The 25,185-nt window shown below is 44.2% G+C and overlaps 1 protein-coding gene across 2 annotated transcripts in view; it reads left to right on the top strand.

Annotated features, from left to right (window-relative positions):
- SDHA (succinate dehydrogenase complex flavoprotein subunit A) overlaps positions 1-25,185 on the top strand; it is a 30,137-nt gene extending 4,952 nt beyond the window's left edge. The window contains exons 2-15 of one of the 2 annotated variants that reach the window (XM_007087278.3): positions 2,321-2,407; positions 3,634-3,795; positions 5,991-6,134; positions 6,418-6,582; positions 7,454-7,602; positions 8,257-8,381; positions 10,613-10,781; positions 11,424-11,619; positions 12,433-12,604; positions 15,609-15,727; positions 20,183-20,294; positions 20,496-20,626; positions 22,850-22,963; positions 24,859-25,185. In XM_007087278.3, the coding sequence (XP_007087340.2) occupies positions 2,321-2,407; positions 3,634-3,795; positions 5,991-6,134; positions 6,418-6,582; positions 7,454-7,602; positions 8,257-8,381; positions 10,613-10,781; positions 11,424-11,619; positions 12,433-12,604; positions 15,609-15,727; positions 20,183-20,294; positions 20,496-20,626; positions 22,850-22,963; positions 24,859-24,945 (1,932 nt within the window). In that variant the 3' untranslated portion in view covers positions 24,946-25,185. Of the gene's footprint in view, positions 1-2,317; positions 2,408-3,633; positions 3,796-5,990; positions 6,135-6,417; positions 6,583-7,453; positions 7,603-8,256; positions 8,382-10,612; positions 10,782-11,423; positions 11,620-12,432; positions 12,605-15,608; positions 15,728-20,182; positions 20,295-20,495; positions 20,627-22,849; positions 22,964-24,858 lie in introns of both variants that reach the window. The other variant, XM_007087277.3, reaches the window with a different exon arrangement.

Below are 25,185 nucleotides of genomic sequence, written 5' to 3'. Positions count from 1 at the left end.
GTACGGAATGTTCAAATGCAGATTCTTATGATCAAGGGGCTCCATAATTGCCTCCTCCATATACTCTTTGAGGTCAGTCACTTTCATAACTATTCCTGTAATAGGATCAATCTCTCCATGTACTGTCACCACAACTTTATAATTGTGCATGTGGCCATTTGGATTGTTGGAATTCCCAAACAATTTCAAGTTTTCTTCATTACTCAGAGATGTGCTGTGGAGCCAGTGGGTCGCTCTGAGGGAGATGAGGTGGGACAGTTGCGTGGTGTTCTTGGCTTGCCTTCCCACTTGGTTGGTGGTGGGGCTGAGACAGGCTCTCTGTTTCTATTTTGATTTCAGTTTGGTATTGTAAAATGTACTGTTCTTTTTTGGAACTATTACCTTTATCTTGTACTTTATTAAAATTTCATGAACATTTGTATTTTGCTGACTTGGTTCTTTGTTAAGATGTGATTTTTACCATTTAAAAATTATACTAAAGCAGAAGAATATTCTTTTTAAGTTTTTAAATTCGTTTACTGGACAAAAAGTTGACTTATGTCAATAAAAACAAAAGTACTTAGGGGCGCTTGGGTGGCTTAGTCGGTTAAGCATCTGACTTTAGCCCACATCATGGTCTTGTGGTCCATGAGTTCGAGCCCTGTGTTGGGTTCTGTGCTGACAGCTAAGAGCCTGGAGTCTGCTTCAGATTCTGTGTCTCCCTCTCTCTCTGCCCCTCCCTGGCTTGTGCTCTCTCTTTCTCAAAAATAAATAAACATTAAAAAATACATATATACTTAAAGTTGAAATTGGAGAATTCAAGAATATTGCATTTATCAGTTCAGATCTACTTAGAAATTCAGGAAACTTCTTTGTAATTGGAACTGTTAGCATAAAGTCAACTATTTGTGGCAGGCATCATTTGGTCTCAGTGCTTAAGAAAGTCTAAAAAAATATTTTTAAGTTATTCTTGAGAGAGAGAGAGGTGGGGAGGGGCAGAGAGAGAGAGGGAGAGAGTGAGCATCCCAAGCAAGCTCTGCACTGTCAGCACAGAGCCCAGATGCAGGCCTAGAACTCATGAACTGTGAGATCGTGACCTGGGCCAAAACCAAGAGTCAGTTGCTTAACTGACTGAGCCACTCGGGTGCCCCTAAGTGCTAAAGAAAGTCTAGAGGTTGGAGCCACCTGCTCCATTTGCTCCATTTGCAAGCGGCCAAGCCCTCCAGCCTGGCCTGAGGCCATTAATCTTCAAAGAAAGTCCTTCTGTTCAAAACCACTCAGAGTTCATTTTGTATTTTGCCAAATTCTCCTCCCTGAATTCTCCACTTGTTTGTCCTACAGAATAATTTTTTTACCCCACAGAATAAATAGCATCTCTTCCAAACTGCAGAATACTCGAAGACATCTCTCATATCCCCTTTGTCGTTGTTAAACATACTTAATTCCTAAAACTGTTCGTGAAATCGCTAAGACTTCATTTTATCAGTAGCCCTCTAAAATGCAGTCAGTAGAACAGAAAGACATGCCTTATAAGTTGGTTTTCATATAAAGAAGATGGCCTCTCAGGCTGGGCTGTGATTTCATTAATACCAATTATCTTGAGTAAACGTTCATAGGGTGGAACATTTAAGCCAACACTTGGAGAGTTGTAGAGATTAGCCAGGGAATGGCCAGGGACGAGTGTTCAGACAGGGAACAGCACCCTGGAGTATGACAGGAGAGGGGATGTGGCTACAGCCCAGCGCAGGTGTGGAGAGTGGTGGAGCAGGAGCATCTCTAGGCCTGGAGTCTTCACATTCACAGTGAAGGGTTGGTTGGTCCCACTGGTACCCAGTGTCGGGGTAAGCAGTAGAGCCTCTTGTAAAAGATGGATCTCCCAATACACTGTCCCAGGCCTTTTCCAGTGAACCACAAAACCTTGCAGACGTGTGGTGCTATAGTGTGAAGAGGGTCATGATGGGTCCAGTAAAAGTGCTTCATTGTAAACTACCACTTTCACAAAATAGATGGGTTTCCCATTGTCCACTAAAAACCATAAATTAAGAAATTAACGTGACATTGTGTCCTTTTCATTTCCTGCTGAGTCTGTGCGTGTCCTGCTTGGAGACAAGCTTCATCTAGAAGAGCTTTTCTTGGAGTGCCAACTCCTTGCCACTTGGGCCTGCCCTGGGTCCTTAGTCCGCTTCTACCCTGCAGGGTTACATAGAGGACCCCAGGTGAGCTGTCTAGGTGAAGGAGCAGCTGGATGCATAAAAAGGTTGATGACTTGGGAAATTTTGGTGATTTGTTATTCTTTTAAGACACTTACGTGCTCTCCATCTCTCCATCTCTGTCTCAGCAGTGGCCCGCGACATGGCAGGCAGGCACCTGCGGTTTTCACTTCACTATTGATGGGAATAAGAGGTCTTCAGCTAAAGTTTCAGATTCAGTAAGTTTACAACTTTTTGTTCCCTTGTAAATGATATGCTTGTCTTAGAGGAATAATGATCTATGCCAGTCTTCAATATATTGGAGTAATACACAGGTCTTATTTAAAGGAAAACATTCTGGTTCCAATAATGCTCTAATTATTTTTAGTGCATGGCACTTAACTGTAGTACAAATGTAAGCATAGTTACTAACATTTTTTGCTTATAGTTCTTAAGTATCTATAAACCAGATTAAAATTTAAAGCAGCAAAATAATAAAATACCAGTGACCACTGAACATTATTCATTGTGACAGATGACATAGGACCCTGAAGCCACTTGTGTGTAGGCTCTTGGCGTTTACCGGGTCTGTTCTGTCCTCTGCTGAAGGCACTAAAATTTGTTTACAAATTCTTTTCTCACAAGCTCACAATAGTTACTGAATACTAGTTGGCACCTTCTCAGTCCAACACAAACATGGTCCTGAAACAGGGTGGTGGTCCTCAGTGCTGAGGCAGTTGCCCAGATGAATCGGAATGTGCCTACCTAATTAAAACAACATATTGGGGCACCTGGGCGGCTCAGTCGGTTAAGCATCCGACTTCAGCCCAGTTCATGATCTCGCGGTTTGGGAGTTGGAGCCCCGCATCAGGCTCTGTGCTGACAGCTTTCGATTCTGGGTCTCCCTCTCTCTGTCCCTCCCCTGCTTGCACTCTGTCTCTCTCTCCTTCAAGAAATAAATAAACATTAAAAAAAAAAATTAACCTTTTCTTGAGAAACTTGCTGACCACAGGTGGAGAATCATGATCTGTATACTGCATTATGAGCTTAGATTCACACAAGCATGTGTATGAATATATGGCTGTCAGCGGAAAAAGATGAACAGAAAGGATAACGGAGTAGGAAAGCCGTATTTAGAACTAATATTTTGATTTGGGTCGTTGCTTTCCTTTGCTTCCACGGTTCCCTGCTTTGAGGCCGTACCTCTTGTTTTCAACATTTCACTTCATGGTGGGTGTCCCAGGTGCTAGGATGCGTGCTCCCTCTTCGTCGGGTCTGTGTTTCGGTCCCGTCGGTGTGGGGTGTGCCAGCCGCGCACTCTGGGTCCTGGCACGGGGGGAGGCCCCTCTGCTGCGGTTGCTCTTTCATCGCTTCTTCCATTTTGTCTGAGCTCTTGCGCTGCACCCACCGTCCCAGTGTGTGGCATCGGTAAATGGGTGGTTGACAGGTGAATTGTTCCTTCCAGATTTCTGCGCAATACCCGGTAGTGGACCACGAATTTGATGCGGTGGTGGTAGGCGCTGGAGGGGCAGGCCTGCGAGCTGCGTTTGGCCTTTCCGAGGCAGGGTTTAACACGGCCTGCGTCACAAAGCTCTTTCCTACGAGATCACACACCGTCGCAGCCCAGGTAAGAGAAAGGGGCCCCCTTAATGGTTTTGGCGCCTGCACAGCAGTGCTCAGTCTTCTGCCACAGGCCTTCTCACTGCACGCCAGCCATGTTCCTGTCTCTTTCTGCTCCTTGCACCCACCTGGCTTACTCGCCTTGGGAGTGTGTTCCCACACTGCCTCCACCCCCACTGCCAGAGTCCCTCCTGGGGCCTCTTATCGCTCTGCCGCTCCGGTCACACTCAGGTCTTCTCTGAGCACCCACCTAATCCTCTGGCCCCCATCATAGTTTGTCTTCACTGTACTTTCCCAATCTAAAATGAGCCTATCTCTGGACTGATTCTCCTGGCCCTGCTGCATCCTTGGCGTGGGCCTCGTTAAGTATGATGATGAGCTTTGCTGGTGGCATGAATGTGCAGGACAGAAGAACATTGGCCTTTAAATGCTCAAAATTTAGGGAAGAGGATAAAAGTAAGATGAAAAAGAACACAGTGATTTTATAATTTTGTTTTCTTTCCTGGCACACTGTAGGTGGTACGCAGGTTGTATACAGGTAGTATTCCAAAACTGGAATGAATTGAACTGTTTTTTCCAGTATTTGGAACATATTTCCTCATAGAGATAGCAGAGTGTGGGGTAACTTTCCAGGAACCAGTAAAAGCCACCCTAAATACTGTTGTAGCCTGTATTCAGTATGCAGCAACATTCTTCAGGCACTTAGCTACACAGATACTTTGTTCTAAAACTATGTGTTATAAACTGAAAAATAAATAATACATACTTTTGAAGATTACATTGTGTCTAAACGGAAAAATGGATGTAAACATAAGTCTAAATAATGAGAAATAATAGTATATTCAGATAGTGCAATATTAAAACAATAAAAAGTAAGAAATGGATAGCTTAACTTGAATGCTGGTTGGAGAAAGTAAGGTTTAATTGGGGGGATAAGACAGGTGGGGACTGGGCAAGTCTAAAGTGTACTCCTGGCAGGGGGGGGGGGCACATGGCTGGCTCAGTCAGTAGAGCGTGCAACTCTTGATCTCAGAGTCGTGAATTAGAGCCCTGGGTTGGGTATAGAGATTGCTTTTTATTTTTCTTTGAGTAGGCTCTGTGCCCAGCATGAAGCCCAGCATGGGGCTTGAACTCTTGACCCTGAGATCAAGACCTGAGCTGAGATCAAGTTGGACACTCAACCGACTGAGCCACTGAGGCGCCCTGAGATTACTTTAGAAAAACAAAATTGTATTTCTTGGGACTCCTGGAAGACCAGCTGTCTGTGGCCCTGATTCTTACTAATAGTAGCAATAAAATAATAGCATGGACATGTGCACTGGGCCAAGTATTTAGTGTTGTTTTAAACTAGGTTTCTCTCTTCTGCTACTACTCTGGTACTTAACAGTTTTTACTAGGACTGTGTTTGGGTTTACAATCGGTGGGGTCGGAGAAGGAGGAGGAAATAACTTGTGACTTTTGCTGCTTGTCTTGTTAGGGTTCCTGGCTTTGTGCTGGTGACTCTTTTCTTGATAACTGAAACATAATGGGAAACTGAGGCACAGCAGCACCAAGCGGGGAAAGAATTCCTGCATGGGTCTGCTTGACTCAGAAGCTTGATTGAGGAACATTTGCAAAAAAGAGGGAAGTCAGAAAATGTGCCTTTTCTTCTCAAAAAGAGATGAGTTATCCGGTTTTAAGTTGCGGAGGAAAAGTGTGAGTGTTACATTTGTCCCTGTACTGCCCTTTTCTGTGACTCTGAGAGACAGACACGGTAGAGAATGTGACTCTGAGTTTAGAGTTTATTCCTTGACAGTAAGTACTTCTTTAACACATGTCCATAAATGCCACTGGGAACATTTTGTCATAGAATTATCCCAGATAGATTTGCTCAGTGCCTTTTATGTGCCAGGTTTGGAGGTGACGAGCATTGCACATAAAACCTCACTTAACCCTCCAGATGGCTCTCAAGTTCAGCTTCATGTCCCTTCATGGGTAAGGGCACTGAGGCTGAGGGAGGTAAGATTTGGCATCTGTCATGCCTCTCCCTGCTCAGGACGGTCCTGTAACCAACCGGACTGCAGTCAGGTCCCTCACATGCCATTGTTGTCAAAATTAGTTGGCTTTCTCTGAATCCAGTTTTGGGCAGTGGGTGGAAGGGGGATGGGCCTGGAAGGTCCAGGGTTCCCTTTCGTAGCCTGTAAGTCTGCCCTGTGTTTACAGGGAGGGATCAATGCTGCTCTGGGGAACATGGAGGAGGACAACTGGAGGTGGCACTTCTACGACACTGTGAAAGGCTCCGACTGGCTGGGGGACCAGGATGCCATCCACTACATGACAGAGCAGGCCCCTGCTTCCGTGGTAGAGGTACTGTCCTTGCATGGTCTGTTTCTGGTAGAAAAGAGAGGTCAAGGCAAATGTGGTCAGCCCAAGGAATGGTAACGAGTTGATGTAACAAGGGAAATCTTTCCTATCATTAACCATTCAGTTCATTTAATAACAAAGTTTTTCTCTTTTCCTGAAGTGTTGAAATTTTCATAGAACGTATTGGTTTGGGTTTACAGGTTTATGTTGAAATTGTTTAGTGTAAATCAGCGATGAATATCCCGATTCCTTCAAGGTACTAGGTGTTTGTTTTCATATTTCACAGCTGGAGAATTATGGCATGCCATTCAGCAGAACTGAAGATGGGAGGATCTACCAGCGTGCTTTTGGTGGACAGAGCCTCAAGTTTGGGAAAGGCGGGCAGGCCCATCGGTGCTGCTGTGTGGCTGACCGCACTGGCCACTCGCTGCTGCACACGTTGTATGGAAGGGTGAGGCCACCCTGGGTGCATGGGGTGACAGGACATGGTCTGGTTAGGCCAGGCATGTGGTGATGAGCTGGAAACAGGCCACTCTGGGACAGGTCAGAAGGTCAGCATGTCAGCCCTGGGGTTGCTTAATAAACAGCAGACTAACATGGCAGGATGTATATTTGTTAATTATTAATTTGAAAGTGTCTATTTTAGAAAATTAAATTGATCTGCCATACTGAAAGTATAAGAACAGAGCAAGTATTTTAGGACTCAGCACCTCTGAGTTCCTGAACTAATTGATTTAATACTTAAGTGTTCAAACTGGACTAAGGTTTGGGGGACAGTAGTTACTAGATAATCAGGGCCTACTTTGGCATAGCCAAGTAATCAATATTTGGAATCACTGATTCATAATAATCAGTATTCTGAATTCTTGCTCTCAAATGGGGACAGATTCTTGATTTGCAAATGTTAGGACCCTGGTGGCAGCTTCGGCTGAGTGCATTGACACATGTGTGCCAGGATCTGCCCATCCTGCAGTATACTGTGTCATGTTGGGGAGCTGGTGGTTTTGTGAGAGCCCTTCATGTTTACTGAGCAGCTACAGCATCTTCTCTGACATGCATGACATGTGTATGTCCTTGTTACGATCTGATCATACACCTGAGAGCAGGGTACCTTTCATGTTGATCCACAACAGCATCAGCACTATGGTTGATGCAAGTAAAGTCTGTGGCTTCTTTTGCAACCCAGGGTTTACCCTGTCCATTTGTTACACACCACATCAGAGCCCTGAACTTGTTCATATGAGCAGTATTGCTGAAATGTTAGTTTCACACCCTAAATGCAATTGAAACTGTGGGATTCTTTTTTCTTTCATGTTTTTTAGTCTCTGCGATATGATACCAGCTATTTTGTAGAGTATTTTGCCTTGGATCTCCTGATGGAAAATGGAGAATGTCGTGGTGTTATTGCGCTGTGCATAGAAGACGGGTCCATCCATCGCATAAGAGCAAAGAACACTGTTGTAGCTACTGGGTAGGAGTGTAACTTGTATTTAGTTTTTCTGTAGGAAAGTTGGGTCTCTGAGTTTCTTTAAAAAAAAAAAAAAATGGAGGCAGTGACCTAACCCAGGAGCATAATAAACTTTGCCAGTCTCAGTTCCATGTCTCCAAAGGGGACAATCATAGCATCTGCCTCAGGTAGGTGAGGAAGTATCTGTCTTCAGCTTGCACCTGAGAGGACCCTTGAGGAAACGGGTCTGGAGAGTCACGTGACACTTCCTGGCTTAACCTGTCTTTTGCTTTAGTGGACACTGTGTTTATACTGATTTCTGGTGTAGATAAGTGCTGTTTGTTCACACGATGAAACTAAATTACATTTCTTACATTGTCAGTCCGTTATTTTAACCCTTTACAAGAGTGAGTCCATAAAAAGCAAAAATTTCAGCATTAAAGCAGCACACGCTTCTCAGGGAGGTCATTCAGATAGCATGAAAGTGCCTTGAAGTATAAACGAGAGTGCCTCCTCCGTCTCCCAGGCTCCTGCCCCAGTTGCCCAGGGTAGCGCATGCAGACAGCACCTGTCATGGTGCTGCGGGCTGCTCTGTCCACTCTGGTGCCACTAGAAAGGCGATCCTGACGGGACACCATGTGTCACTGCTTTCTCTCTGCTGGCCCGTCTGTTTTCCAGAGGCTACGGGCGCACCTACTTCAGCTGCACATCTGCCCACACCAGCACCGGTGACGGCACCGCCATGGTCACCAGGGCAGGCCTTCCCTGCCAGGACTTGGAGTTCGTTCAGTTTCACCCCACAGGTAGGACGGGACCACTTTCATGGGGTCAGGACTCTCATACCTCTCGATGCCCCTCTGTAGTCCCACACACTAGCACATTCTCAGAGCCCAGCTTGTCATTTGCTCAAGAAAGTTTTTTCCATTTCTCCCAAGGCAGTTTAGGCCACCACCTTGCCTTGGCGATACCTGCTCCAGTCGTAAAGCTGGAGCTTTATGTAAAGACTGTTCAGTGTCCCTCTCCCCAACTCGATTGTCAGCTCCCGGAGGTGGGGACAGGTGATGCAGTTCACAGTGCCTGGCACATAGTAGGACCTCATCAGTGTTTCCTGAGTGAATGTCCCGAGAGCTGTTGATCAGAGTTGTGGCATGGGCAGATTCCAGTGTTACAGGGAAAACATCAGGGTGTCCAGTAGAGTAAAAAGTCGGGACGAGCTATGGCAGATGTGGCCCCCTGAGATGTTAATGACTATGGTGCCAGTTGTGGGCACATTGAGCTCATCTTGCGTCCTCAGACAGTTGAGTGTGCAAATGTGGAGTTCAGACGGGAGGTCTAGGCTGCAGGTGCAGAATTGAAAGAGTTCATTATTCAGATATGAATTGGAGAGAGAGATCTGCCTCTTGGGACAGGCAAGTCTCATTCTGGACTTTGTTTCTAGTTGCTTTTCTGACCTGTCAACTGAGGGGACACCACACTTTGTGGAAGTAGCCTCACACCATGCTAAAGAACCAGACCTGGGTTTTCTCTTTGCTCTGTCAGTATATTTTTTCTGATCCCTGGCAGGGATAAAAAGTAAAAAATGTTTTAGGTAGTTTTTTAATACTGGTTTTGGGAGTTTTTGTTTTGTTTTAAAGTTTACTTATTTATTTTGAGAGAGAATATGTGAGCGGGAGAGGAACAGAGAGACCAGGAGAGAGAATCCCAGGCAGGCTCCCTCCTGTCAGCATGGAACCTGACTTGGGGCTCTGCCTCCCAAACTGTGAGATCATGACCTGAGCCAAAATCAAGAGTCAAAACACAATTGACTGAGCCACCCAGGTGCTCCAGGAAATTCTTGTTTTGTTTTTTGTTTTTTTTTTTCTTTTAAAAGTTTGTTTATTTTTGAGAGAAAGAGACAGTGTGAGCAGGGGAGGGGCACAGAGAGAGACACAGAATCCGAAGCAGGCTCCAGGCCCTGAGCTGTCAGCACAGAGCCTGACTGGGGCTCGACCTCACCAACCGTGAGGTCATGACCTGAACTGAAGTCAGATGCTTAACCAACTGAGCCACTCAGGTGCCCCTGCTTTCTTGTTCTTAAAGCAAGAAAACTCTTCTGGTGTGGTAATGACAGTTTTAACTTTCAGGTGACATTGACATAGGTGTTTGTCTCCTTGTTAAAATTCAGGTGCTTGGCATTCCTTATTGAAGGGACAGTGAGATTAAGGGCACAGACCTGCCTAGTTGCCAGGTGTGCATTTGGCTCTGCCTTCCCAGCTGCAGAACACTGACAAGTTCCTAGGCTATCATCGCTTTCTCTGAAAATAGGGATATTTCCTGGGGTTGTTACAAAACTTAGAGTTGTATACAGCAAGTACAGTACAAGTATGAACGGTGGTAATTATTGCTGTTGTTAACCAGTTTTTATTTTTTTTTAAGTTTTTATTTTTATTTATTTTCAAGAGACAGAGAGAGACAGAGCATGAGTGGGGGAGGGGCAGAGAGAGGGAGACACAGAATCCAAAGCAGGCTCCAGGCTCTGAGCTGTCGGCACGGAGCCCAATGCGGGGCTCGAACCCATAGACCGTGAGATCATGACCTGAGCCAAAGTCGGACACTCAACCGACTAAGCCACCCAGTCGCCCCATTAACCAATTTTTAGATACGAATTTTCCAAGCTGGTTTTTCTTACCTAGTCACAATTTCATGCTATAAAAGAACATTCTACAATTAAAACAAAACCTGAGATATTTAACTCATGCTTGGTTGTGCTGAAAGCTGAAAAGCTGTTGGAATTGGAATATTCAGCCAAGCTGTGTTGTTACTACATTAGCTGCCCTTTCTCCTCACTGCTGCTTCATTGGTGCTTTTTGTTGTCAAAACGTCCTACTATTCCTTACTTAACCTGTCCTTTGTCTTATTCTGTTGTGAGCATCATGCCCCTTGCATACCCTTTTCCTTTCCACCCCCAGAAATGTATTGGAAAAAAATTTGCATTTGAAATATTGACCTAGCAATTGTTAGGTTATAATCATCTAATTAACTGGGTTCTTTGCAGGTATATATGGTGCCGGTTGTCTCATTACAGAAGGGTGCCGTGGAGAGGGAGGCATTCTCATTAACAGTCAAGGCGAAAGATTCATGGAGCGATATGCCCCGGTTGCAAAGGACCTGGCATCCAGAGACGTCGTGTCTCGGTCCATGACTCTGGAAATACGTGAAGGAAGGTCTGTGTCATTCTATCCAAAGGTGTCTGAGTGCACACACACACACACATGCACACCCTCCTTTCTCTTTGGTGGCTGCTATTCATGTCTACATGTGCACATGGGCTTGTGTGGCTTCTGTGTGAGTTTTAGCAACTCACCTACCCCACCCAACTCTGCGTAGGCTACCTCTCCTCCCCTTCGATGGGCCTTCGATGCTGTTTGGGGACCCACATGCGTTCGAGACCTTCACTGTGCAGGCTCTTGAGTGCCAGTGCTGCCTTACGATGGTGATCTTTCTTGTATCTTTGATGTTATAACTTCTAGAGATTTTATATTTGGAGTGTTTGCATTAAAAGGACTTTCTAATGCATTTACCAAGGAAAACAGCTAATTGTGACTTCCTAAGACTAGAGTATGAACTCAGTGAGGGCTGGAAGTCTGTCCATGTTCTGGCTGTGTCCTACCACATTCAGTCTACCCTGTCACAGAGCAGGTGCTCAGAGGAGATGCTGTCACAGAGCACGTGCTCAGAGATGTGAAGAATGGATGGCCACAAGTGAAGGGAAATTTTGTACAGCATAAAAAAATGTGAAACTCATAGTCTCACATTTTCTATAATTGCCGTTTTTTGCCTCACACCGTGATGTCCTTTTCCACCAGAGGCTGTGGCCCTGAAAAAGATCACGTCTACCTGCAGTTGCACCACCTACCCCCAGAGCAGCTGGCCATACGGCTGCCTGGCATTTCAGAGACGGCCATGATCTTCGCAGGTGTAGATGTCACCAAGGAGCCCATCCCCGTCCTTCCCACCGTGCATTATAACATGGGCGGCATTCCCACCAACTACAAGGGGCAGGTGACCAAACCAAGACCCTTCCACGGTGGGAAAGAGGGCGGGAATGATACAGGTGCCCTTGCGAGCTCAGAGAAGACCGATGTTTTCCTCAGAAGGCACTGTGTTGTTGTACAGGCTGCACTTCCCTTGAGTAGATGCTGCCAGAGGGCAGGGGGCTCGGCCACCTTTCAGCTTTCACTTTTCACTCCATAGTGATGAGTAGTTACTGATAACTTACTGATCCCTCCATAGTAGGCAGTCATAGATGTAATATCATTGTTTTTCCCAGCTTATAATTTATTTTACCGTATGATCTCTTGTTACTTTTACTGCAGCCTTGTAAATTGTATTCTCTTTACAACAAGTACCTTCGAGGGGTTTGTAGTTCACCCAGAGCTTTTTGGTTCTTGACTTTTTTGGCCTGTCCTTAGGCGAGGTGACTGGAGATTACGTTCATAGATGAGTAATAGGCTGGAAGCATCTGAGTTACAACTCAAGTCTGCCCTACTCCCTTCCCTTCATTCGAATCCAGAGTCAGAGTGAGGGAGTAGGGGATCAGTTAGAGGTGATGAGTGAGGTTTCTCGTGAGCAGTAGGTGTGGGATTAAAATCACAGGTGCTGCCACATGGGATCCTTTGATCTCTCTTGGCCTGGGGTGGCTGAGTGTCTGGGTGCAGAGGGCGGAGACTGGACTGACACAGAGAGTTCCCTGTAGGTGAGAGCAGATCTGGCCTTCACCTGCCCTCCTCCCTCTGCCCCTGCATGCAGACACCCCACCGCAGGAAGCAGTCCTGTGCAGACTTTGCTCCTAAGTCTTCAGTCTTCCTTCCACAGGTTCTGAGGCATGTGAATGGCCAGGATCAGATCGTGCCCGGCCTGTATGCCTGTGGGGAGGCTGCCTGCGCCTCCGTGCATGGTGCCAACCGTCTTGGGGCAAACTCACTCTTGGATCTGGTTGTCTTTGGTCGGGCGTGTGCCCTGAGTATCGCGGAGTCCTGCAGACCCGGTATGTGTTTCTCCAGGCTGTTTCAGGAGGCAAGAGGTTACCATGTCTTGATTTGTAATTGGAAATTTGTTTAGTGATCATGAAGGGGGTAGTCTCTTTTTACCCCCTATAAGTGAGGAAACAGAGCAATCAGAAATTTATATGGTGATAGACTTGAGACTAGACACAGGTTGGGTGAGGGTCTTAACAATTAAGAAGGTAACCTGGTTTTGGTCAGATTCTGTCCTATAGTCCTTGTGCTCTGCTTAGAAAAGTCATTGTTAGGGAGTTATTTTAAGGGGAGGTTTATCACATAGTTGCTTGCTCGATATAAATTACTTATTTGTAGTAAAATATTTTATTTTATTTATTTATTTTTTTCAACGTTTTTTATTTATTTTTGGGACAGAGAGAGACAGAGCATGAACGGGGGAGGGGCAGAGAGAGAGGGAGACACAGAATCAGAAACAGGCTCCAGGCTCCGAGCCATCAGCCCAGAGCCTGACGCGGGGCTCGAACTCACAGACCGCGAGATCGTGACCTGGCTGAAGTCGGACGCTTAACCGACTGCGCCACCCAGGCGCCCCTGTAGTAAAATATTTTAAACAGGTATGACGATAGAGTAGTTTTCAGTACTTATGGAAAAGTAATTTAGATTCTAAAAACAAAATATAAATACCCTATTAAAGCAGAAAGGGAGGACGTAATGTACACAAACAGAGGATTGGGTCCTATCCGTCCCTGCATTGATACAGTGGATTCAAGTCAGTGATTGCGTTCTTCTGTTAAAATAATCTGCTGAGGAAAAAATGCCATGTGCTAGAAGGGTGAGTCCCACTGTGAACAGGACACTTACTGTCGCTTTGACATTCAGAGGGTCTTCATGTAGATTGTGTTGGCCCATTTGCTCAGAACAACATGTGAGGGGAAGTCACTGTTTCCAAGGGAAGTGTCGTGGGATCCCCAGGCCTCTGCTCTTCTCGTTACGCTTCATTGACGGTGACTATTTAGTATCAGTTGTGCTATTTTTATTGTACAAAAGCTTTTCGTATGGACTTTTAAGTTGGTGAAAATCTTACTATCCCATTAGTTAAACACAGCCCTTAGTATACCATGCCGTGCTCCCCTTTACGTCTGCAGTTAGCAGATATATGTAAGGAGAAGGACAGCTGTATTTTCAGACACCCTCTCCCTTGCTCTGACTACAAGTCCAGGCTGTGAAGGGCAGATGTGGGGCCCTGTCCCAGTGTTTGCTGCAGAGGCAGGAGTTGAACCCACCTGGTCTGATACCAAATCTAATGCTCATTTCACTATAGCAGTGAAGCCTGAAATCAGATCTCAGAGGAAAGCAGAAAATTCGAGGTTTCTTTTCTTTGAAAAAGAGAAAAAGGAAGTTTTGTAAGAATATCTTTACTTTCGGGGCATCTCACTCTGATCCCAGGGTCATGGGATTGAGCCCCACATTAGGGGCTTGGAACCTGCTCAGGATTCTCTCCCTCTGCTCCTTTGCTCACACACGCACTCATTCTCTCTCTCTCTCTCTCTCTCTCTCTCTCTCTCTCACTCTCTCAAAAAAAAAAACAAATTTTTTTTTAATATTGTTAGAAAAGATGAATATCTTGTACTTTTGTATCTGAAGGATCAGTATACAGTTTTAAAACGTTTTTTAAACTTAGCAGTAAAAAGGAACAAATTACTCCTACATGCAACAACACAAATGCATTTCAAAACATATGAGGTTGTGTGACCCAAGCTTAAAAGGCTATATACATACACCTAACTTTATTTACATAACATCTTGGAGGAGACAGAACTAGGGAATAACACGGCTTGGTGGTTGCCGTCCTGCTCATGGTGGAGCTTGTGTGACTCTGTGAGGCAAAATGTGCAAAACTCTACACCAAAAATGATAATTGTACTTTAACTTTTAAAAACAAAAAAAAAGGAAGAGCATCACTATATTTTCCCAAATATGAATATTTTAAACATTAAAATGTTTAAACCTTAATCTGGATCCTATTATGATGGTTACAGGAATCCATACCATGTGTCAACATTTGTAGAACTATGCACCTAAAGAAAAATAATTTTGGTAAATGATCACTTTTTAAAAACGTTAAAAACAAAAGCAGAAGAAACCACAACCAGGGGCACCTGGGTGGGTCAGTCAGTTGTGTCCAACTTCGGCTCAGGTCATGATATAACAGTTCGTGGGTTCGAGCCCCGTGTCAGGCTCTGTGCTGACAGCCCAGAGCCTGGAGCCTGCTTCGGATTCTGTGTCTCCCCCGCCCCACTCCGCTTGTACTCTGTGTCTCTCAAAAATGAATAAACATTATAAAAAAAAGAAGAAGAAGAAACTGTAACCGGCCTAAAATTGGGGCATGTCACATGAGAGACCATTGCCCTGGCCCCTTGCAGAGAGCAGCTGTGAGCAGCCCAACTTTACCTGCAAACCTTTGTTTCCTGTTTTTCATACCTTCTGCCCCTTTTACCTCTTGAAAAAAATACATTTCAAAACATGTTACCCCCCCCCAAAAAAAAAACCTTTAAAAAATCTTCAAAACATTTATCTTTATTTTTTAGAAAAGCAAGAAGAGCAAATCTTGAGGTTTGGGTAAGCAGATATAAGGGTCTGAATCAGCAAGAGACTTTTAAACGTGCCAGACCAGGTCCTCCCTCATCTTTGAATGAGGACCACGTCATGGGTGGGGGTGGGTGGTGGTGGCAGAATTGTTGGAAACTGCTCACTACCTGAAGGTGCCAGTTCTCCCTTCTGTAGAGTAATACTGCAAGGTGTCTTTGCATAAATCTAATTTTTAAGCTTAAGAATAGTTTCTGTTTTGTTCAAAGATTTCTTACTGGATACCTCCTCCTTGCCAGAAATTTTGTCTTTATATGTTTATGGCCCCAAGTCAATATGTGGTGCTTCAGTTAAAGGGTGGCTTGGGTGGAACATTCGCTCAGGTTATGGGTACATTTTCCAAAAGCCATTAAATTCTAGCTTTTTGTTTGTATATTTTTTAAGGAGATAAAGTTCCTCCAATTAAACCAAATGCTGGAGAAGAGTCTGTCATGAATCTTGATAAGTTGAGGTTTGCTGATGGAACCCTAAGAACATCAGAACTACGACTCAACATGCAGAAGGTAAGCACCTGTGCTCTGAAGTGAGCAGGCCATTGTGTCCACAGTCCTGTGCCAGGCCCGGGTTGAGTAGCAAGAGGACACATTACACACAGAAGACCGCAGGTAGCAGCCCAGGGCGGAAACTACAACTTCTACATCCCACCGTGCTTGTATGTGGCTCCTCAGACCCTCTCTTCTGTTGTGTGTATGTCACAGCCTGAAGGGGGAGAGAGAGTGGAAGGTCCAAGAAGGTCCCAGCTGGGAACTTCCTTATACCAGGCTTCCTGAAAGCCCAACACATCTCATTGCCAAGAAGTTAATCCTATCATCACACCCAGCTTCTAGCAACTCTGGGAAATGTCTTTAAACTGGGGCCATTGTATCCCCTAAATAAAGTCAGGAAGAGTGGAGAGTGTGGGTTTTGGGGGGAAATGGTAATCTGTGCACTAGTTGTCGTCACAGTATTTATCTTCTAGATCAGCATGTCTGATGGGATGTTCTCTGAGGATGGGAACATGTGTCTTTGACCACATGTGACTGTGCAGCATGTGAAATGTGGCTAGTGTGACTAAAGAACTGAGTTTTATTCAGTTTCAATTTAATATAAATCGCTACACATGGTTACTGCATTGGATAACGCAGGGTTAGATCAATAAAAGTAGTATGTAAAACAGCTAGGGATCCATCAGGTTCTTCGACTACAGAGATCCTTGGTCCATAAGTAAGATCTCTGTCCACTTGAAATTATTTGTAAGAATTTGTGGAGGCATTTTCCAAAAAGAAGCCACCCTTTGCTTTAGTCACATTCTGATAAGGAGTCCAGTGGCACAAATGCTCACCACCAAAAGTTGCACCATGCAGCTTTTATAGGACTGTGTGGTTCTGTGTTCAGGTGAGACTGGGCTTCAGGGAGGCTTCCTGGAAAGGTAAGGCAAATAGCATGTGTGAAGGACAAAGGTATGTTTAAGGAAACCAGTCAAGTGATCTGTGCAGGACTTTTGTGGGGTACTGATACCAGGAGTTGGGAGGCCAGCTAGGACAGATGTAATCATTGCACTGGATAGTAGGAACTTCCGTTTGGATATGGAAATGGTGAATCCATGAGAGATTTTGAAATAGGAAACCTTAGAGGTATTCCCACTAAATAAGGCACGTACAGATCTTTGACTCACAATGGGATTATGTCCTGAAAAAATGCATTTAACACACCTGTCTTACTGAACATTCGCCTAGCTGGCCTTAAATGTGCTCAGAGCACCTAGGTTAGCTTGCAGTAGGGAAAGTTCATCTGACATGAAGCCTATTGTATAAGAGGGTGTGGTCTGTCTCACGTAATTTATTGAATACTGTACTGGAAGTGAAAAACAGTGGTTGTGTGAGTGGAGATGGTTATTGAGCCTCAGGACCATGGGGCTCAGTGGGAGCTGCAGCTGCTACCACCACCCAGAGTCATGAGAGTGTGCCCTAATGCACACTGCCAGCCTGAGAAAAGGTGACAGTTCCCGGCACGGTTTCTCTGAATGCAGATCCCTTTTGTTTCCTTGTAAAGTGGAAAAATCATTGCTCAAACCCTCATAGGTTAGGGACCATCTGAATTGGTATCTGCTGTGTGCCAGGCAGTATTCTAGATGCCCGAGTCATCCAAAGAAAACAAAAAATCCTGCCCTCGTGGAATGGACACTTGAGTTGGGGGACGGAGTAATCATTTTGCTGATTCCAGTAAATACAGTAAGAAAGAGAAAAGAAATGACAAATGTATTGAAAAGGAATAGACAAAATTACTGCTTACTGATACAATTAAAAATTCCAAGATGGTAAGTGGAAAACTAATAAAAACAAGAATGAAGTAAAGCATCTGGATAAAAGATTCATATATGGAAATGAGTAGCTTTCCAGTATACCTGCAGGAATCCATGTGAAAATGATCTTCACGGTGCAGCCAAAAAGTTTAAAATACCTTGAATAACCCTAACCCTAAAGAGTATGACAACATGAGCGCTGAAGAACATAAAAGAATGTGTTAATTAACATTTACCAGATTCTGAGACAGCTTTTTCCCTTTGCTTTCGCTGAAAAGCCAAGACGTTTGATGGTATGCTTTATAATTTTTAAATTATGTATCTTTCTAAAGAAATAGATGAGGTATCTGTTAAATAGAACTAAGTCAACAAGCTGTGTTAGTCTGTGATAGAGAAGGAGACATCTAGATCAGTTGCATAGAGTCCAGAAGTAGGCCCGGGCACATGCTGTGATTAAGCATGGGATAAGGGGGTTTTTCAAGCGTGATGAAAGGTCATTCGGTGAGTGATAGGAAACAAAGGTAGATCCTAAAATAAATTTCAGTTTTATTTCATGTCCCATTTCTTATGAGCATAAACAAGAAAACCATACAGGAATTTGACACATGAGGAGTTTTTACAGTATTTAACCAGAAGTCCACCAGGGAACGCTCCCAGGCTTCTCACTTCTCCCTCTACTTTATGACCATCCACTCCAGGCTCACTGCAGACCACCTCATAATCTTAGCACTTCTTAGTTTGTGTCAGCAAGGAGCCACCTGCTGCTCCTAGAACATTTACCACCAGATCTCGAGGGTGGAGCAAGTCTAGGAACTGCTGTCTCCTTGGGAATTCGAAGGTGGAACCCTTACGCCTTTCTGCCACCACTCAGTACATTATGCCTCAGAAGTAAGTCTGCTTGGAATCACAGATCTTGGCCAAGTTCCACAAACTGCCTTCCCTAAATGCACAATGTTCCATTTTAAATAACGGACATGGATTTAAGACATGTACTTAATAGGAACATAGAATCATGTTTTAAAAGCATTTATCAGGGGCACCTGGGTGGCTCAGTCAATTGAGTGACTGACTTCGGCTCAGGTCATGATCTCACTGCTCGTGGGTTCAAGCCCTGCATCAGGCTCTGTGCTGACAGCTCAGAGCCTGGATCCTGCTTCGGATTCTGTATCTCCCTCTCTCTCTCTACCCCTTCCCCATTCACACTCTATCTCGTAAAAAATAAACATTAAAAAAATTTAAAAAGCATTGGTGTGCCTGGGTGGCTCAGTCAATTGAGCGTCTGACTTCGGCTTAGGTCATGGTCTCGCAGTTCGTGGGTTTAAGCCCCACGTCGGGATCTGTGCTGACAGTTCAGCCTGGAGCCTGCTTCAGATCCCGTGTCTCCCTCTCTCTCTGCCCCTTCCCTGCTCACTGTGTCTCAGAAATGAATAAACGTTAAAAAAATTAATAAAATAAATTAATAAAAAAGCATTAATCAGAACTTCATTTAACATCTATTTATGATAAAACTCTCAACAAGGCAGGTATAGAGGGAATGTACCTCAGTGTAATCAGGGCCATATGTGACAAGCCCACAGCTACTGTCACACTCAGTGGTGAAAAGCTAAAAGCTTTTCGTCTTAACATAGGAGCAAGACAGTGTTCACTCTTACCACTTCATTCAACACAATACTGGAAGTCCTAGCTAGAGCAGTCAGGCAGGAAAGAGAAATAAGAGGTGTCCAAACTGGAAAGGAAGAAGTAAAAGTCACTATTTATAGATGTATGAGATATTTGACACAGACTCCACCAAAAAAACTTAGACCTAGTAAGTGAATTCAGTAGTGTTGAAATATGCAAAATCAATACATAAAAATCTGTTGTTTCTGTATACAAAGAATAAATCTTCTGAAAGAGAAATTAAGAAAATAATCCCATTTACAACTGTATCAGAAAGAATAAAATACCTGGGAATAATAAATTTAACCAAGGAGGAGAAAAATCAGTACACTGAAAACAGTAAAACAGTTTTCTCGTATAGAATGGGAGAAAATATTTGCAAATTATATGTCTGATAAGGGGCTAATATCCCAAAATATATAAAGAACTCCTACAACTCAGTAGTGCAAAAACAGCCTAAGAAATGGACAGAAGGGCTGAATGGATGTCTCTCCAAAGAAGACCTATGGATAGGCCAACAGATACATGAAAAGATGCTCAGTGTCACTCATCATCAGGGAAATGCAGATCAGAACCACGATGAGCCATGGCTGGCTGGCTTAGTCAGTGGAGCGCGCAACTCCTGGTCTTGGGCTTGTGAGTTCGAGCCTTGTGTTAAAAATAAAATCTTTTTTGGGGCGCCTGGGTGGCTCAGTCAGTTGAGCGGCCAACTTCGGCTCAGGTCATGATCCCGCGGTCCGTGAGTTCGAGCCCCGCGTCGGGCTCTGTGCTGACAGCTCAGAGCCTGGAGCCTGTTTCAGATTCTGTGTCTCCCTCTCTCTCTGACCCTCCCCCTTCATGCTCTGTCTCTCTCTGTCTCAAAAATAAATAAACGTTTTAAAAAAAAATTTTTTTTTTAATAAAATAAAATCTTTTTTAAAAAGGTGAAATGCATAAGAAAAAATCTAAAGGGTTTAATGGTTCTTGGCATGGCTTTTCATATGAATTGAAGATTTACAAATGGTATTTTGTGTTACAGTCGATGCAAAATCATGCCGCAGTGTTCCGTGTGGGAAGTGTGTTGCAGGAAGGTTGTGAGAAAATCAGCCAGCTCTATGGAGACCTAAAACATCTGAAGACATTTGACCGAGGTGAGCATTTCTGTGGGCCCCTGCACACAATTGGGGTGCTGGGCATTTGCAAGGGAGGCTGCCTCAGGGTCCTGTGCATCCCACTTAGTGCTGACTTACCTGTCCTTGCTATTTGTGTGGATGCTGGCAAGCCCATAGCTACAGCCTGGAGTACCCATCTGACTGGATCCTGTCTCTCATGGGTGCCTTGTGTGTCCTCAGGAATGGTCTGGAACACCGACCTGGTGGAGACCCTAGAGCTGCAGAACCTGATGCTTTGTGCACTTCAGACCATTTATGGAGCGGAGGCTCGGAAGGAGTCACGTGGTGCTCATGCCAGGGAAGATTATAAGGTGCGCCTTCACAACATACCCTATTTGCACATCATGCCTTCTCTCACCTGGCCTTGCTTAGTCCCTAACCCTGTACTTTCTCTGCATTTCACTCAATTTTCCCAAAAGTAAATTTTAAAAAGTAAGCCCTTTTTTTCCCCCCCTGATAACTTTTACACTTTGGTATCACTGTGTTTACTACCAGTGTGACCTTTTTCTTGGTTTGGATCAGTATTTGCTGCTGCCAGTAGCAGCCTGAGCAAAACACACCTGAACTTTACTTGGTCAAAGGTTGCTGTGCAGTCCGAGTATTATTGCCAGAAAATGCTAACTTACTGACTTAAAATGATGAGGAAATCATCATTTGAGACCTGATCTCATCTTGGGTCACTTTTTAAAAAATTTTTAATGTTTGTTTTTTTTTAATGTTTATTTTTGAGAGAGAGACAGAGCACAAGTGGGGGAGGGACAGAGAGAGGGAGACACAGAATCCGAAGCAGGCTCCAGGCTCTGAGCTGTCGGCACAGAGCCTGACACGGGGCTCGAACTCATGAACCGAGAGATCATGACCTGAGCCGACATTGGATGCTCACCTGACTGAGTCACCCAGGCGCCCCATTGGGTCACTACTTTTTTAAATGACGTGATTTTTATGCAGAGTACAGTTGTCAGATTTTTCCAGAACAGAGCACTCAGCATATGACAGCAAAACATCAAGGAAATGGGCACTCGGGAACAAACACGAACTTAGGATGGAATATCGGCAGGACCTGAGCCACTTTCCAGACAGACAGGCTTTGGTCTGGGACAGTATTAGTGTTCCTGGTAGCAGGCTCACCAGTCAGCTGTGAAACTTTGTTAATTTACCTTCCACTGACTGGAGCTGGATTAGATTAATATTAATTAAGCACGTTTGTCACATGTACTGAGAACTAGAAGCTTCTCTAGGCTGTTGGTTGGCAGTTTGTGTGATGAGATGAATGAGCTTTCCTTCAGTGTTAGCAGATAAGCAGGTGGAAGCTGCTTCCCAGGGAGAGCTCACCTGTAGGTATGTGTTCAGAAATAAGGGAAGGTGGGGCACCTGGGGGGGGGCGCAGTGCTCAGTCAGTTAAGCATCTGACTTTTGATTTCGTCTCAGGTCATGATCTCACCATTTGTGAGATCAAACCTTGTGTCGGGATTCTCTCTCCTCTGTCGCTCCGCCCCTCTCCCCCGCTCATGCTCCTTTCTCTTATAAAATAAATAAACAAAAAGGGAAAGAAGGTGCTAGCCCCACTTGCTTGCCTTTCCCCACCACCACACTCACCTCACTCAGCAGAAACAGAAGCAAAGTGTTTTTATTTTATTTAATTAATTAATTTTATTTTTAAGTAATTTGTCTCTACACCCAACATGGGGCTCAAACCCATAACCCTGAGATCAAAAATTGCGTGCTCCACTGACTGAGCCAGCCAGGTGCCCCTGGTTTTCATTTTAAGAGGCTCTTGTACATTCTTATTCATTACTATGTGCTGGGTATTCCTTAATTGTGTTCAGCTTCTCTTTGAGAGTTTTTGAACAAAATTTTAATATAATTGCTAGAACTGAAACATTTCAATAAAAGCTGAAAGAAGATGAAAGTTCCCAGAGTACAGAGCAGAAAGACAAAGTATTTGATAAACTTTTAAGTGCATAAAAGATCTGATTTCCACACCCAAACCACCCACTGGTTGTAGAAATGGAGCTCTGAGCTCATGGTGCTGCAGACCCACTGCTAGCTCTGTGGCCTCGGTGGATTCTACCCTTGTTGGGACCCGCGCCGTGGAGGCCCTGGAGTGAGGAACCGCCTGTCTGGGAGCCCCAGGGTGGACAGGTCCTCTGGAGGACTGACCACTGGCAGATGGATCACATGTCTCATCTCTCCATCCCACCTGCATTTGGGACTCAGTTGCACTGTTTTTCACATTGTGTGTTGTTTTAGATCAGATCTACACAAAATGGTGTTTCATTAGGGATTGTAGAAGGAAGGGGCATGGGTTGAAAAATGGACTAGGAATGTCCCAGCTCAGAACAAGGTCTGGTTGGGTCCGTGAATAGCTCCTTGTTGGGTGGGATCTAGGGGAATTCATAGCAGACTGGTCTCTCATGTATCATTTCAATGAGTTTGCCATATTTTCCGGTTAAATTGCTGTTAGAGAAGTAAGAAACTTGAAGTGTGATTGTTAGTGGTATTTTCTGAAATACACTTACTTTCTCTGGCCTCAGGAGCGGATTGACGAGTATGATTACTCCAAGCCCATCCAGGGGCAGCAGAAGAAGCCATTTGAGGAACACTGGAGGAAGCACACCCTTTCCTATGTCGACATCAAGACTGGGAAGGTATATGGGGGCATGTTCTGTTCACATATCGCTGACAGATACGCTGTCCCACATGTTCTAGAGTTCAGCGTGTGATGGACTAGGAGAAGCAGCATGGATTTAAGTCGACCATTGACAGATCTGAGATACCACTGGAAAAAACCTTGTCAGTCAGCTTCTGTCTGGAGGCAGAATTCAGCATGGGCAGGTGGTTCAGAAGGGCTGGTCGTCCACAGCTTAGCACTGGGCAAGGAGTGAACACCCAAGCCTGGATAGCAGGGGAGGGGATGAGGATTCTGGAGCCCATAGAGAGCAAGATCAGGGGGTGGGGGTGGGACGGGAAAACACTCCTTTCTTCCCATTGGTCGGACCACCTCAGGGTGCAGCCTCAGGGAACCCAGGGTATGCTGTGCAGCCCTTGGCATTGGCCTGGGCACAGCAAGAAGGGGAGGGGGTGAGGGTGCTGGGAACAACCAGCTACAAGTACAATAAAGGCTCACAGTCTTACTCCACCGAAGGGTAATTCACCCATTTGACTTTTCTCCTGGGCATTAAGAGTCCGAAATAAGATACAAAGTGTGTACCCTTAAGCTTTTCAGGCTTGTAAGGGATCATCTCAATCATTTGTCTCAGTCTGCGGAAATTGCATTGTGCTTTGTTGTCATCACTTTATACAGAGTGCCTAGTGTCTGCTATTTCAGGCAGGCAGTGATTTTCATAATTTTGCATGAAGGCTATTTTCTGACAGTGTATGTAGAAAGATATCAGACTGGGGCCACCTGGGTGGCTCAGTCAGTTAAGTGTCTGACTGTTGATTTCAGTTAAGGTCCTGATCTCACAGTTTGTGGGGTCAAGCCCCACATTGGGCTCTTCACTGATAGCACAGAGCCTGCTTGGGATTCTGTCTGTCTCTCGCGCTTTCTTTCTCTCTCTCTCTCTCTCTCTCTGTCTCTCTCTCTCTGTGCCCCTCCCCCACTCTCGCAATCATGCATGCTTTCTCTCAAAAAATAAACAAACATCAAAAAAATTATTTAGAAAGGTATCAGACTTCTGTCTCAGTACAATCCTATTTTTGGTAATGTTCAAGACTTTTTACAATTATATAAGAAGTAAGTGCTCATTTTAGAAAGTATAGACAGTGCAAGATAAAGGAAATTAACATTTGTAAGATCACCAATCACAGATACCCCTTATTATTATTTTGAAATTTTTATTTCTGAAATTTTGAAGTTTATTTTGAAAATTTATTTTGAAATTTTATTTTATTTCATTATTATCATTTTGAAATATTTCCTTCAGGTTTTGCATGTATGTTTATACACTTTTCCTTATATGTATGTTTATATACTTTCCTTAAATATGAGTAGAAAAATATATAGTTTAAATGTAATTAAAGGATGACAGTATATACAGGGTTTCACCTACTTCTTGAGCATTTGTGTAAAGCGTCAAGAATTTTGTACATTGTTATTTTAATTGTTGTATTTCACTACATGGATTTACCATAATTTACATAGCCAGTCCCCTGTTGTGCTTTTAGATCCTTTTTGAGTTTGTTAGTGAAAAATACTCTAGTACATATTTGTGGTTTTAAGTTCCTGAAATTTGCCTTTTTTTTTTTTTTTTTTTTTTTTTTTTTTTTTAGTTTGAGAGAAAGAGAACAGGGGAGGGACAGAGAAGGAGACTCCCAAGCAGGCTCTGTGCACTGTCAGTACAGAGCCCCATTCAGGGTTCGAACTCACGAACTGAACCGTGAGATCATGACCTGAGCCGAAATCAAGAGTCGGGTGCTTAACCGACTAAGCCGCCCAGGTGCCCCTACAAATAAGTTTTATAGTTAATTTTTCAAAAGAGCATAAGAGAATGCTGTTTGTGTGGTTTTCTACAAATTTTGTCTATCAATTTTTCTTTTTAAGGTCTCCTTGGAGTACAGACCCGTCATTGACAGAACTTTGAATGAGGCAGACTGTGCCACAGTCCCTCCAGCCATTCGCTCCTACTGATTGGGCCAGAGGTGACCGACTTTGTACCCATGTATAATAATAGCTCATGTGTGCTTTTATATCATAACTGTCCTATTGATACCCTGTCCTCAAGGGAACAAGGGTCACCATTCGAATAGGTATCATCTACCTGGTGGCCAGAAGCTTGCCAGTAATCAATAGCCAGGAAGTGTGAGGCTTCATTCTTGTGAACTAATAAAACTGGGCATGATTCTTAAATAAACATAAATTACAAACCTA

The sequence above is a fragment of the Panthera tigris genome, chromosome A1 (assembly GCF_018350195.1).
Source record: "Panthera tigris isolate Pti1 chromosome A1, P.tigris_Pti1_mat1.1, whole genome shotgun sequence".
NCBI lineage: Eukaryota > Metazoa > Chordata > Mammalia > Carnivora > Felidae > Panthera > Panthera tigris.
This window is presented reverse-complemented; position numbering and strand designations above follow the sequence as displayed.